At 38.2% G+C, this 13898-nt stretch overlaps 1 protein-coding gene across 1 annotated transcript; it reads right to left on the bottom strand.

Annotated features, from left to right (window-relative positions):
• Positions 1-1022: 1022 nt before the first annotated feature.
• LOC127094314 (uncharacterized) lies at positions 1023-1919 on the bottom strand. Its single transcript, XM_051033165.1, has 2 exons — positions 1615-1919; positions 1023-1464 (listed from the first exon to the last, which is right to left on the bottom strand). The coding sequence occupies exons 1-2, from the start codon at positions 1917-1919 to the stop codon at positions 1023-1025; spliced, it is 747 nt and encodes a 248-aa protein (XP_050889122.1).
• Between the last annotated feature and the right edge of the window lie 11979 nt (positions 1920-13898).

Consider the following 13898-nt stretch of genomic DNA (forward strand, 5'->3'; position numbering starts at 1 on the left):
ACCAGACATTCATACTGAATGTTCTGTGTACAGGATGTCATGACATTGGGTCTGACATCCTGGAAAAATCCTGCATGAACATGTCTTCCATTTAAGCTTCAGCAGGTACAACCAATATCAGAAGCCTTGTCATTGTATATGGCATTCTGAAACAATCCTGCTTGCACATGTTCTTTAACTCCAGCAGGTACAAAGGATATCTCATGTTAAGACATCACACATGACATCTTGTGAACACTCTTTGTTTTACCAAAATTGTTGCCAACACTTAGAATCAACAAACTCCCCCTTTGGAAAATTTTGGCTAAAACATATATCTGTCCTTTTTGTTCACAAGGCAAACTATCAGCAGTTAAACAACTTAACAGTAGTTTAATCAGCAGCAGAAGCAAAACAATTACTAGCTATGGCTAATAGTAATACACATATGTACAAGGGTACTTCTCCTCCCCCTAAATCTGTGCAAAAACAACAGAATTACTAGTTATAGATGCAACTAGTAAGACACACAAATGCACAATGCACAAGGGTACTTCTTCTCCCCCTAAATCCGTGCATTCACCAAATAACAGCTACTGTAACTCCATCACCTATACCAGCCAGAATGTCATACTGACATCTGCTTCAACATCAGCACCTGCGCACCTTTTTCAATAATAGTTGTACTTCTGTTCAGCCACATCCAACTTCCATATCAAGCACTTCTCCCCCTTTTTAGTCAAAATTGACCAAAGGTGACCAATCGGACAAAATAAATGTCTATTAGCCTAGCAGAGAAAGTTAAAACTGATGTTATACATTAAGCATGTTAAAATAGAATATTCAGGAAGTACACAACATCATTATACACAGCAAAAAGCTGAGATAATGAACAAATTCAAGGAACTCTTTAAGAGCCCTAAAAATTACATAACAGGCATCAAAAGGACTGCCACAAAATACAAAAACAATAAAGACATCAGCCTTCCAAACAGCATCAGCTTCCACAGTATTCATTCTTTAACAAACTAGAGGAGGAACCATCAATCAGAGGAAGAACTATCATCTTCGCCTTCTTCTTCATCTTCAGAGCCATCAGAGCTTTCAGAGTTGTTACAAGACTGTGCTTTTGCATCTGAGTCCTTACCAGCTTTTTCTATCTCCTCCTTTTCCAGGCTATAAATAAGAGCTTCCAAAGCTTCTTTTCTTGCTTTGGCCACATTTATACCATTCTCCAATTCCCTGCAGGTTTCTCTTAGTTGGTCAATTAGGTTCCCTTGAGATGCATGTTCCCTTCTTGCAGATGTCATGACAACATCATTGACATGACTACCCTCAAAAAGCTTATCGTGAATTGATAGAGGGGTCTTCCTCCTGCTTGGAATATGACTAGCACTTAGAATTCCTGGTTGTTGACTCAGGATGATGCCACAAATGATGGAAGGGAATGCAATGGGCAACTTTACAGCATTGGTGAAGGCATGTCTGATGGTTTGATCAAACATAAACTTTCCAAAATCATAATTTATCTTAGTTCCAATGGCATGAATGATCCTCCCAAGAGCAATGGAGATGGTAGATATGTGATTAGTAGGTACCCAATTTGCTGAACCAATCTTGTGTAAGATGGCATACTTGACAGTTAGCTTACTAGTTGATAGGTGTTTCCTACTAGGCCATTCCTTAACCTGGCCAGCTGTGATCATCCTACAAATCTCATTATCTGTGGTCTCTAGATCTACCCCTCCATTAGTTCCTCTCCCTAGGAATCTGTTGATGATGGTTGGTGAAAGTTTTACAGACTTACCCCTAACAACCACTTTGCAGACCTCATAACTTTCCTCAGGAATGTTTACAATAAATTCTTTGACTAGCCCCTCATAGCATTGAGGCAGAGCAGTCACAGTTTTCATAAGACCAGCTGCCTTGATTAACTCCATTACTTCCTTCACTTCAACAGTTTCTTTCCCCAATTCTCTTTCAACTGCAACCCTTCTTTGAGTGACAAACCTCCATTTGTCTAGGTGCTTAGCAACAATTCTGTTGGAAGACTTCTTTACAACCTTTCTTTTGTCAAAGGAGATGTCTGGGACATCGTCTTTGACATTCTCGTCAGATTTAGAACTCTCACTTTCTTTCTTCTTCCTGACCTCTACTTTACTCCAAGCTTTGGAGGGACCTATACCAGCAACCCTTTTCTCTTTCCTATCTGTTCTTATCTCAGCAACACTCTTCCTTTTTCTCAGTATTTTTGCTACACTTGTTTTCACAAGATTGACCAACGTGTCATCTTCTTCCTCAAACCTTTCTTCCTCAATGTCCTGAGCAGTATTAGGGGACATGCTAGGTAAGTTTTTTCTAAGAGAACATAGACCCTCATCAGCTACTTCCTTCTCTGTTTTAGATGAGTCATCATCTTTTTCAGCTTGGGTTTCCTCCTCAGGAGAGGGGTCCCTTCTGGACAGAGGGGTAAAAATGTCCTTGACTCCATGCTCTTCATTCAGTATCTCAGTAACTAGGTTTCTTATGATGCGATCAATAGAGTGCATGTCCTTTTTATCAGGAGATTTTTCTGGAGTGCTACCTTGCTTAGCTTCGGCCATGGAAGGGGAGCCTGAAACGTCACCTGGTATCATGCGCAGAGGGGTTACGTCCATCAGATCTTCATCTAAAATTTCCATGGAGGAAGTTCTTGTATGAAAGGGTTTTGAGATGGATGTTGAGACATGTTATTGAACTTCTGAGAAGAGTTTCTTTGCCCTAGCAGAGGTTCTCTGAGTAGAATGATGAAGATAGAAAAAATTGTATTCAGGCAGGGCGTGCTAATGAAATAGATGCTATTTCCAATACTAGAAGATGATTTAATGTGGCTTTTTCTTTTCATTGGGCAGACAATATTTTTCTTGCCTTTTCCACTCCACATTAATTGCCATATTTTCTCAAGAAGCCAAGCCCCTAATTTTCCCTTTTCATCTTTCAGTTGGACATCATACAAATCCTTTGCAGTTGTAAGACCCCAATTTTGCCCCTAAGATCCCTCACGGTATCATATCATAACATTGCATTGCCTCAAGGATCATTGGACACCTTGCTTCCTTCCCTGTGGGTGGGATCTTTCTTGAGAGTGTTTCTTGATCACCAAGCCTTGCTTGCATTTGTGTATCATTTCTTTTCTTTCAATCACTAACCAAAATGTACAGAAATATGTCATTAACCTTTGTCTTGCAGCTTAAGCAGTCAACAGGTTAAGGCAATTCAAGTGAATCCTTTGTGCAAAAGATGAAGTTTCCATTGAGATATGGATCATGTGATCATTATTTTGAGCTTATGTGAGCTATAGGTTCATTTTGGAGCAAATTCCCAAGTGGCAAAGGCCCCAAGTTCATCAGAACATTTTCAGGTCATCTAAGGACCAATGCAGTCAACTGAAAAGTCAACTGTGGGTTTTGAATTGAGAATTGAGTTTCTTCATCCCATTCATGTCCAAACAATGCTTATTCATCATGTCAAAGATCAATGTTGAAGAATTTGAAGTCAAAGCAAAAGTTTCCAAAAATGGAAGGTGACCTATAATTTCAAGTTTCCAAAAATGGAAAGTTTTTGGTCCAACTTCAACTCAACTTTCCAACATCAAAGAAGCTTCAAATGAATTTTTGTCAATAATGAAAGTTTAAGATCTCTCTATCCCATTTCCAAAAAGTCCAAGATCATGAGCATCTGATGAATGGTTGAGAAGATATGGTTCAATCATTGCCAAATGTACATGGAACTTCAAATGGCCATAACTTTTGATTCATAACTCGAAATCTGGTGCCTCTTTTTCTAAAATGCTTGTCATGACATGAAGTTTCCAAAACATCCATCACATTGCATGAATTTCCATCATATGATCATTTGCTATTTCAAGTCAATTTTGGAGGGAAATTTGAAAATTTAAAACTGATGCATCATGGGAGCTTTTTACCATTGCCAATGTGTTTGAAAAATGATTTTGAGTGACTTTGATCAGGCACATGGTACTGTTCACGTGGGATTACTACATGCACCATGCAATTTTCAAATTTTGTCAAAACACCTTATTTTGCTAATCTCTAATTAACCAATTGCTAATTGCATTTTCAGTAGGATTATTACAGCATATAAATACCATAACCATAACAGAATTTGGGGATTTTCACCATTTCTAGATCCAAATTCTCTCTCCCTCCAAAAAATTTCTCCTAATCACAATTCAAATTTCTTCAACATAGCACCTTGTTTTTATTGAAGATTCATGATCAGTGAGTTGGATTGAGTGTGAATCCAGTTTTTGTTTGAAGAATTCGAGCATAATCAAGCAGTTAAAGCTCAAGAACTCAAGAATGGAAGTGGATTGTTAAGCTAGATCTACACGGTTTCAAGCTTCAATTTCTTAACCAAACTTCATCACAAGGATTCTGGAGTTGATTTGGATCATTCAAGGCCTTGGATCGTGCATTTCAAGAAGCTGCTCTTCAAGAGGTTAATTTTTCGAACTTCATAATTCTCAAATCCATGCACATGTTCATGTAGATCTTTCTTTGCTTATAATTCTGAGCTAAATTTCGCATGATTTGGTGTATTATTGAGTGAGATATGCTTAATTAAAGTTTGATGTATCAATTTTATTTTGCTCGATTCTCTTTGATCATGATGAATTAGGATTAGATATTGGTTGATCTGATTTCCTTGTTGAAAGAGCGTTCTAATGATGTAAGAATTTCATGATTCTACAAATTTTTTTGGATGTTGTTCACTGTTCATCATCGTCTTCACGAGGAAGATGATGTAGCGTCCGTTTAGCGACTGTTTTGCGTCCGCCTGGTTCTTGCTGACGCTAGCTAGGGTTTGGTCCCACTCAGATTCCACATGTGCGCTTTGATTGGTCCTGATCCTTTTGACCTTGCCATGTATAGCTGTTGACCGCCACCTAGACTTAATGAAACGCGGCGTTTCAGTAAGTGGCGCGCTTCTTTCAAATTTCTACCGGCTTCGATTCCTGGCGCCACCACTTTTTCAAATTAATGCTTCATTTTACATTTCCCTCCTTATTTTCCATGTACATGATCATTTTGATTTCAAATATTTCTTCCAACTTCAAAAATTCATAACAATTCGAAAAATGCTCCAAATAATCCCTGGTTTTTTGCTACTTGTTCATTGAGATGTCCTCTATTTTATGATGTTAAATTCTGAAGCTGTGCATGGCTGGATTTTGAATTGTGTTAGAATATGTGAACATGTGTACATTTGTGACCTTGCTCCATTCATCTTATCATGAAATGCTTGATATTGATCCAAATGCCATGAAATTTTGCATGATTGTTCCTAACATGTTAATGGATGTTTGAGGCTTGATTGTGCATTTTTATCATTTACCATTTCTGTTTTACACACATGTTTGCATGGTGTGACAATATGTGTCACACAATTTGATGATCAACTTGTGCAATTTCATTTCCATATCAAATGACCTTTGTTGATTCTGATTTTTTGTATGATGATTGGTTTGGATGTGTTGAATGCTCATAAGTTTTTCCAGAATTGTTTGAATCATTTCTGTTTTGATTTGGAATTTTCATTCTCAATGTCCATTTGAATGCTTTGAAATTGTCTTTGACTTCCCTTGCACATGAAATGAAGTTGCTTAATGATTTTGATTTGGTCCTTTTTAGTACATGTTCATGATTGAATAAACATGCTTTGTGTTGAATATTAGCTCCTGTTTTGAATTTTTTCTTCACCTTTGACCCTAGGCTTTGACCTAGTGGTTTGTACTTACATGTGAGCTTTGAATTTCAGGACCAAGCACCTAATCTCCATGGTTGATGTTGCTTCATCATTTGAATGTTGATATTTGCTATTGATTGCTAACATTTGTTTGTTTTGTAGGTTGATGATAATTCACTTGAGTTTTCCTTATGGCTTACATATTGTACATTGAGATTGTCTGTTTGTTGTTGACTGTTGTCTGTTTGTCTAAATATTGTACTGATTTATTTAGTTGTTTACACAGGTACCTAAGTTGCTTTAAGTTCATTTGAAATTTGCTTTGCTTGTGGTTGGCATACCACTTAGGTGTTTCCCGTGATCTGGTAGGAGTTGGAACTAAGACCATTGATTGGCTTTCCATTTCCTTGGAGTCGAGTGTAAGACCATTTATTGGCAACTTGTTTCCTCTTGCTTATTGCATTTGTTTTCTTTGCTTTGTGAGGCTAGTATAAATCCATTGATTGGTATCTGGTTTTGTAGATGTTTAATTGGATGCATTGTATGGTAAAACACTAGCTGGATTCTAATGTCTTGACTGATGTCATGACATGCTGTGGAGATGTTTGTTTGACTGCATTGTATGTTAGAATATCTAGCTGTACTCTGATGGCTTGGCTGATGTCATGACATTTTGAGTAGTGTACTGCAGGTTTAGCTAATACAGGATTTATTGAATGTCAAACTGGATGTTATGATATTCATCCCTGTCAGCAGATACTGAGGAATAGAACAGTGGGTGTTCTGCTATAACTCAGCATTTAGTTTCAGACTGTTTATCAAGAGGATAACAGACCTGGCATAAGGCCTACTGTCTGGATGCCAAACTGGATGTTATGACATTCATTGACAGCATTTTCTGACCAATAGGCAAATTGGTTTTCTGCTACATTTCAGTATACAACTCAGTCTTCTTATCAAGAGGATAACAGACCTGATGTAAGGCTCTATGTGTGAATGTCAAATTGGAGGTGTTGACATTTATTATTGTACACTGATACTGAAGTATGGACCGATTGGTTATGTACAGTACATCAAATTGTACAGTCTGTTTTCAGGAAAAACAGACCTAGCATATGGTTAATGTTCTGGACGTCAAACTGAATGTTGTGACATTCATTCCTGACAACATATGCTAAATTGTAGGTTGTTTAGTTTTTCTGTTTCAAGATTTTTCTCAGGCTATTCTTCAGGAATCCAACAGCTGATCTAAAATCCAGGAAACTAACAACTAAGCTACAATTAAGGAACCTAACAAATAGCCTATTTGTTAGCACACTAATATGTGGAAATTAGTTAGAATCCTATGTGGCATTATTTGTGGAGGTCTTAAGACATTTTAGGAACTAAATATGGAGATATTTTAGGAACTAAATATGGAGATATTTTAGGAACTAAATATGGAGATATTTTAGGAACTAAATATGGAGATATTTTAGGAACTAAATATGGAGATATTTTAGGAACTAAAAGATTGAAGACCTTGTTTGTAGCAGAAAGTTTCTGCTGACTTTGTAACAGCAAAGAACAAGTTTGCTGCGATTTCTGAAGGCCCAAATCCAGTTGGGTGATTAGGTTATAAATAACATATTGTAACCTAGTTTTTGTAAGCCTCTTAGAATGTAAAATTAAGGGTATGTGTAAGGTAAAACCTCCCAACCTGTGGGAAGGTTACCATGTGTTTCTCAGTGTTCCAACACTGAGAGTATTTGTGATTCAAAGCCTGTAGGCATGAGTTGTTATGATCTTGAACGAAGCTGTGAAGCAAGTTCAAGTTGTTTAGCATTACATTGTATTTGTAGTGATAGGAATGGAAACTGGAGGTTTCTATCTAGGAGTTCCTAGGTATAGATTGCATTGGGTAGGGATTAAGTGAAGAGTTGTAAACGGGGGAGTTTAACTCTGAATTAATACTGTTGATAGTGGATCTTCTTCCTGGCTTGGTATGCCCCCGGACGTAGGTGATGTTGCACCGAACTGGGTTAACAATTACTTGTGTTATTTACTGCACTTACTTTTTAAGTTCTGCTTAATTCTTGTCTGCACAGAATTGGATGTCATAACAACTCGTGTGACATCGAAAGTGACAGAACTGGGTGTTCTTCCATTCTATGGTGATATAGTAGCAGATGTCGTGACATCTGTGAATGTGTGCTTATCAGTACTGGGTTTTAATTTGTATAACTGTCTTGCTGTATTAGTAACAAAGTTGGATTAGATGTCATTACTTGGAGTAGAACATCTGAATTCCGACTATGCCAGAATTTTAATTGGTATCAGAGCAGGCATCCTGTTCTGTTTCTGGATGAGATCCATGGGTGATACTTTCTGGTATCTTGCAAGGAGTTATGTTAGTATTGATGGTGGAACTGTTGGAAGGTTCTGTGATTCCCCTGAATGGTCCCGTGAAGTAGGTGGTTGGACTATTCATGACAGGAACTGCATATACCTGTCTCTAGAGGTTGGCAATTGGCCTTTGTGTGGAAAAGATATGCTAGTATTGAACCATATTCAAACTTGGTAAGTTTTTGAAGGCTGATCTGGTGAAGTGCGTGGTCATATGTTGAGTTGTATTATGATTTCCGCTGCATAATACCTGGCTAAACTCAAACTCTGATGAAGTTTCCCCTCATATGGATGAAAGGTTGCTACATTCAAGATTTCATCATAATCTACTGAAGATGTCAAAGATACTTGAGTATCCTCAAGTCCACTCATCATGACGTTCTCACTTCAGGATGATAAGAATCACCTGATCACTGATTCTTTTACTCTCTTGGGTAGTGTATATGAAGACCTTGAAGTCCTTCAAGGAGGGTTTGTTCCAAGGAGGTGGAACTAATGTTCTATGGGATGTTAGAACATGTTGTTCAACAAGTATGCAGCTACTAGTTGAAGAGCAGATGTTGTTTAGGTGTCAAACAAAGGGATACTTGTGTTTGGAACCTACTCCTGACCTGGAAGAGGAGACATCTGTGTGTGCTAAGTTGACAAGGGTAGGGTCAACTGTGTGTGTGCTCAAGAAGGTCACTTTTAGACGTCTGATCTCTAGAAGTGGAGTTGGTTGAAATATGACAGTGTGCAACTTCCTGTTGTTTGTCTTATTCCTATGGATTGATCAGGGTTGGATAGTTGTTCCCTGAAGTACTATGCTATTGTGGAAGACAAGTCCCCTGGATGTTAGAAGTCAATAATGGGGTAACCTTATTGCTACTTCATTTAAAAGGAGTGGGACCATGAATCTTGTTATTCAAACACCACGCTCAGAAGTGGCAGTTCCTTCAAGGAGTGAGAATATGAAGATTCAGAGGTTGGTTGAGGTAGTATGCTCTGGCAATGCATATCTACTATTGACTGTTTTTTCCTAGTACTTATGGTCAGCTGGAGTCTGATTGGTGTGATTGGAGTAAGTATAGGTATAACTCATAGAGTTAGTTGACACTGGTAGGGATGTTGTATGTCATGTTGAGACATTTGTGTACAATGCATGGATATTGGTGTGGAGTTTCCATGATTGTTAATTTGAGGGGGAGTTTTGGTTAACCTCCTCACGTTTGGACAGCCTAGGGTCTGGTTGGCTGTTGACCTATGTCACATGGGTTCTAGTGGTTGTGTGACACATATGCAAGGAAGGATTCATCTCTCTCATTCCTAAGGGTGAATCTAATCTGGAAAGATTCTCAAGACTGTTGTGGTGCTCGCAAGCAGATGATGTTGACACAATAAGAGTATTTTCAAAGTACTCTTATGGTGGAAGTATCTGAAAGGATAATTGGGAAATGATTTAGGACCCATGTCTACTTGTGCCAAGTACAAGTATTTAATTGATTATCCTTGAATCTCAAGATAACTGATGTTCTTAAAGATGTTGGAACATCTCTTCTTCAAGACCCTGTGCAGAATCACAGGAAGGATAGTCCATTGGTTTATGATCTATCTCTTTGGTGGCAACAAAAGCATATGATCTCTGAAAAGGTTTCCTGACAAGAAACTTGTTCAACCTTGGTGTGTACAAGAAGAAGAAGACATCATAGTCTTGATGATGGTTACTTGGATCAGTTTATTTCTGATCTAGGTAAGGAAGTGCATTGGCTAATGCACACTATGGAGTTAAGAACAAGTGGCAACATTCTTGACATCATGGAAACAGCCTTGCTTTAGGAAGTGGAATCCTTGGTATAGCTGAAGGGGTAGTTTCTAACTGGTCCTTCTGAAGACTCATGCATCAGAGTGTCTGATATCTTTGGAGAAGAAGCAGGGATTCACCAAGGTGTGAGCTTGGATGACTTGACTGCAAACCTGCAGGATGGAGGTTGTTTACTCAAACTTGGTTCCACAATCAAGTCTATGAGAGCATTGAACTCTTGTTCTGTGTAGGGAGGAAGTTCTTTCAAGTGGCAGAAGAAGGAGTTGAATTCAACAGCTAGATGTTAAAACACAATGTTGTGACATTTGGTTCAACATCAGAATCTTAGTTGGTGAAGTGGCACATCAACTTAAGATAGAAAGGTCTACAAAGTTGTAGATTGGGTACTTCAAAAAGATCGTTCTCATTGCAGTTCTTTGGAGTTGCTAGATGGAAAAGATGTTACATGTTCATGTCTTAGAGAATCTAAGTTTTGTTTAGCATGTAGCTTGAAGTTCAAGTCTCACTTGGAAGGTCATAATATCTTTGGGAGAAGTCTGTAAATGTGGAGAGGTCAATAAGTGACATTTGACTTTTTCATATGAGGATTCATGAAGGAGGTAATCAACCAGTGGCATTTGGTCTATCTCAGAAGTGAGTTCGAAGAATCAAGATAATCAACATATGGCAGCTGATTATTCTTGAGGAAAGTCTGAGACAAATTACTTTTGAGCAAAAAAAAAGTAGTAAGTTGAAGACAAAAGGAGGTGTTTTCTATTCATCTCTTGGAGCTTGTGGTAGAAGTTCTGAGCTATCTATGGAAGATTATCTCTTGTAATGGGATGACAATGTATATGTCCCAATTTATGTCTGGGTTCTTTTGGATCAAGCTGGTGACTCAATGATATCTGAAGACTATCAGATGATGTTCTTTGTTATGTTGTGAAGGATTCCTAACTAATGTTAGAACACTTTGTGAAGTGGTTTTCTGTTCTGGTTAGAAGAGAGATTGATACAGAGTGTTGATGTGTTCAGCCAAGAGGGTTGAACAGAGGGTGTTCTCTTGAAGACATGAAGATGCGTCTTATGTTTTCCATTCATCAAGTGGTCTGGGTTCTCTTTGAATCAGGAAGTATGTGAAGGTCCAACTTTGGGGTGTTGGATATGTTCATGTGTGATCTCCAAGTTTCAAGAGGAGAGTTGGTTGTTCATGACAGGGGGAGTTCTGTCTTGCGCTGCAAGTAATCATCAAGCTTGTGGTCTATGTGTTCTCAGATAACAAGGTATGGCACCTTGTTAGTTAGTGGGATGATGTGGTGTGTGTCAAGGCTGAGTGAGCAGAAAAATGTCTGACCGGATGTCATGACATTGCCTTGGACAATATTGTTATTTCCTTCCAAAACTTACAGTCATAAGGAAATATGGATGTTGTGTGTCTCGTTATGATATATTAGAATGAGCCTGTGTGTTATAGTTGTGTGGTACAGGGGGAGTAACCATCTACTGTTGTTTTGGTTGTAGTGGTGCTAGATGTCAAGCTACCACTGGAGATAAGAAAGTGGTTTTAGGAAAAAGTGTGTGACTACTTGATCCAAGCTATGAAGCAAGATCAAGTGGGTGGTGTCTTGATCAAAGTTGTAAAGCAAGATCAAGAGGGGGTATTCTTGATTAAAACTGTGAAGTAAAATCAAGATTGTCTGTCTGACATTTGTGTGTAATTCTGTTTTATTTTGGTCTGTAATTTAAAGTGTTGCTTTGGCAACATTTTTGACAAAAAGGGGGAGAAACACCTGTGATGCCCCAGGACAACAGATTATGTGTTAAACAGATATTGAAGATCCTCTAATCCAGAGGTTGTGCTGAAGATCCTCTAATCCAGAGGTTGTGCTGCAGCTGTTGTTCCACTTCTAATGAGTGTGCTGCAATTAGAAGTATTTATTTAACTTCTGTATGTGTGCTGATATGTGAAATTTTATTTAACTTCCATGTGTGTGAGTGTGCTGCAACTCTGAGTGTATTAGCTAGGTTAATTTCCTGCTAGATGTGAGATTTCCGCTGCTATGGACTCTGTTGTGAGACCAAAGTGTTTTAGCCAAAAATTTGCCAAAGGGGGAGTTTGTAGATGTTTAATTGGCTGCATTGTATGGTAAAACACTAGCTGGATTCTAATGTCTTGACTGATGTCATGACATGCTGTGGAGATGTTTGTTTGACTGCATTATATGTTAGAATATATAGTTGTACTCTGATGGCTTGGCTGATGTCATGACATTCTGAGTAGTGTACTGCAGGTTTAGCTAATACAGGATTTATTGAATGTCAAACTGGATGTTATGATATTCATCCCTGTCAACAGATACTGAGGAATAGAACAGTGGGTGTTCTGCTATAACTCAGCATTTAGTTTCAGACTGTTTATCAAGAGGATAACAGACCTGGCATAAGGCCTACTGTCTGGATGTCAAACTGGATGTTATGACATTCATTGACAGCATTTTCTGAACAATAGGCAAATTGGTTTTCTGCTACATTTCAGTATACAGCTCAGTCTGCTTATCAAGAGGATAACAGACCTGATGTAAGGCTCTATGTGTGAATGTCAAATTAGAGGTGTTGACATATATTATTGTACGCTGATACTGAAGTATGGACAGATTGGTTCTGTACAGTACAACAAATTATACAGTCTATTTTTAGGAAAAACAGACTTAGCATATGGTTAATGTTCTGGACGTCAAACTGAATGTTGTGACATTCATTCCTGACAGCATATGCTAAATTGTAGGTTGTTTAGTTTTTCTGTTTCAAGATTTTTCTCAGGCTATTCTTCAGGAATCCAACAGCTGATCTAAAACCCAGGAAACTAACAACTGAGCTACAATTAAGGAACCTAACAAATAGCCTATTTGTTAGCACACTAATATGTGGAAATTAGTTAGAATCCTATGTGGCATTATTTGTGGAGGTCTTGAGACATTTTAGGAACTAAATATGGAGATATTTTAGGAATTAAATATAGAGATATTTTAGGAACTAAATATGGAGATATTTTAGGAACTAAAAGATTGAAGACCTTGTTTGTAGCAGAAAGTTTCTGCTGACTTTGTAACAGCAAAGAACAAGTTTGCTGCGATTTCTGAAGCCCTAAATCCAGTTGGGTGATTAGGTTATAAATAGCATATTGTAACCTAGTTTTTGTAAGCCTCTTGGAATGTAAAATTAGGGGTATGTCTAAGGTAAAACCTGCCAACCTGTGGGAAGGTTACCATGTGTTTCTCAGTGTTCCAACACTGAGAGTATTTGTGACTCAAAGCCTGTAGGCATGAGTTGTTATGATCTTGAACGAAGCTGTGAAGCAAGTTCAAGTTTTTTAGCATTACATTGTATTTGTAGTGATAGGAATGGAAACTGGAGGTTTCTATCTAGGAGTTCCTAGGTATAGATTGCATTGGGTAGGGATCAAGTGAAGAGTTGTAAACGGAGGAGTTTAACTCTGAATTAATACTGCTGATAGTGGATCTTCTTCCTGGCTTGGTATGCCCCCAGACGTAGGTGATGTTGCACCGAACTGGGTTAACAATTACTTGTGTTATTTACTGCACTTACTTTTTAAGTTCTGCTTAATTCTTGTCTGCGCAGAATTGGATGTCATAACAACTCGTGTGACATCGAAAGTGACAGAACTGGGTGTTCTTCCATTCTATGGTGATATAGTAGCAGATGTCGTGACATCTGTGAATGTGTGCTTATCAGTACTGGGTTTTAATTTGTATAACTGTCTTGCTGTATTAGTAACAAAGTTGGATTAGATGTCATTACTTGGAGTAGAACATCTGAATTCCGACTATGCCAGAATTTTAATTGGTATCAGAGCAGGCATCCTGTTCTGTTTCTGGATGAGATCCATGGGTGATACTTTCTGGTATCTTGCAAGGAGTTATGTTAGTATTGATGGTGGAACTGTTGGAAGGTTCTGTGATTCCCTTGAATGGTCCCGTGAAGTAGG

The sequence above is a fragment of the Lathyrus oleraceus genome, chromosome 1 (assembly GCF_024323335.1).
Source record: "Lathyrus oleraceus cultivar Zhongwan6 chromosome 1, CAAS_Psat_ZW6_1.0, whole genome shotgun sequence".
In the NCBI taxonomy this organism is placed as follows: Eukaryota; Viridiplantae; Streptophyta; class Magnoliopsida; order Fabales; family Fabaceae; genus Lathyrus; species Lathyrus oleraceus.

Bases quoted from the DNA above. Each gene is read 5' to 3' on its own strand.
- LOC127094314 (XM_051033165.1), bottom strand. From the start codon at position 1,919: ATGGAGTTAATCAAGGCAGCTGGTCTTATGAAAACTGTGACTGCTCTG. The intron at 1,465-1,614 runs GTATGCCATCTT...TCAAACCATCAG, and splicing joins ACTAGTAAGCTAACTGTCAA to ACATGCCTTCACCAATGCTG.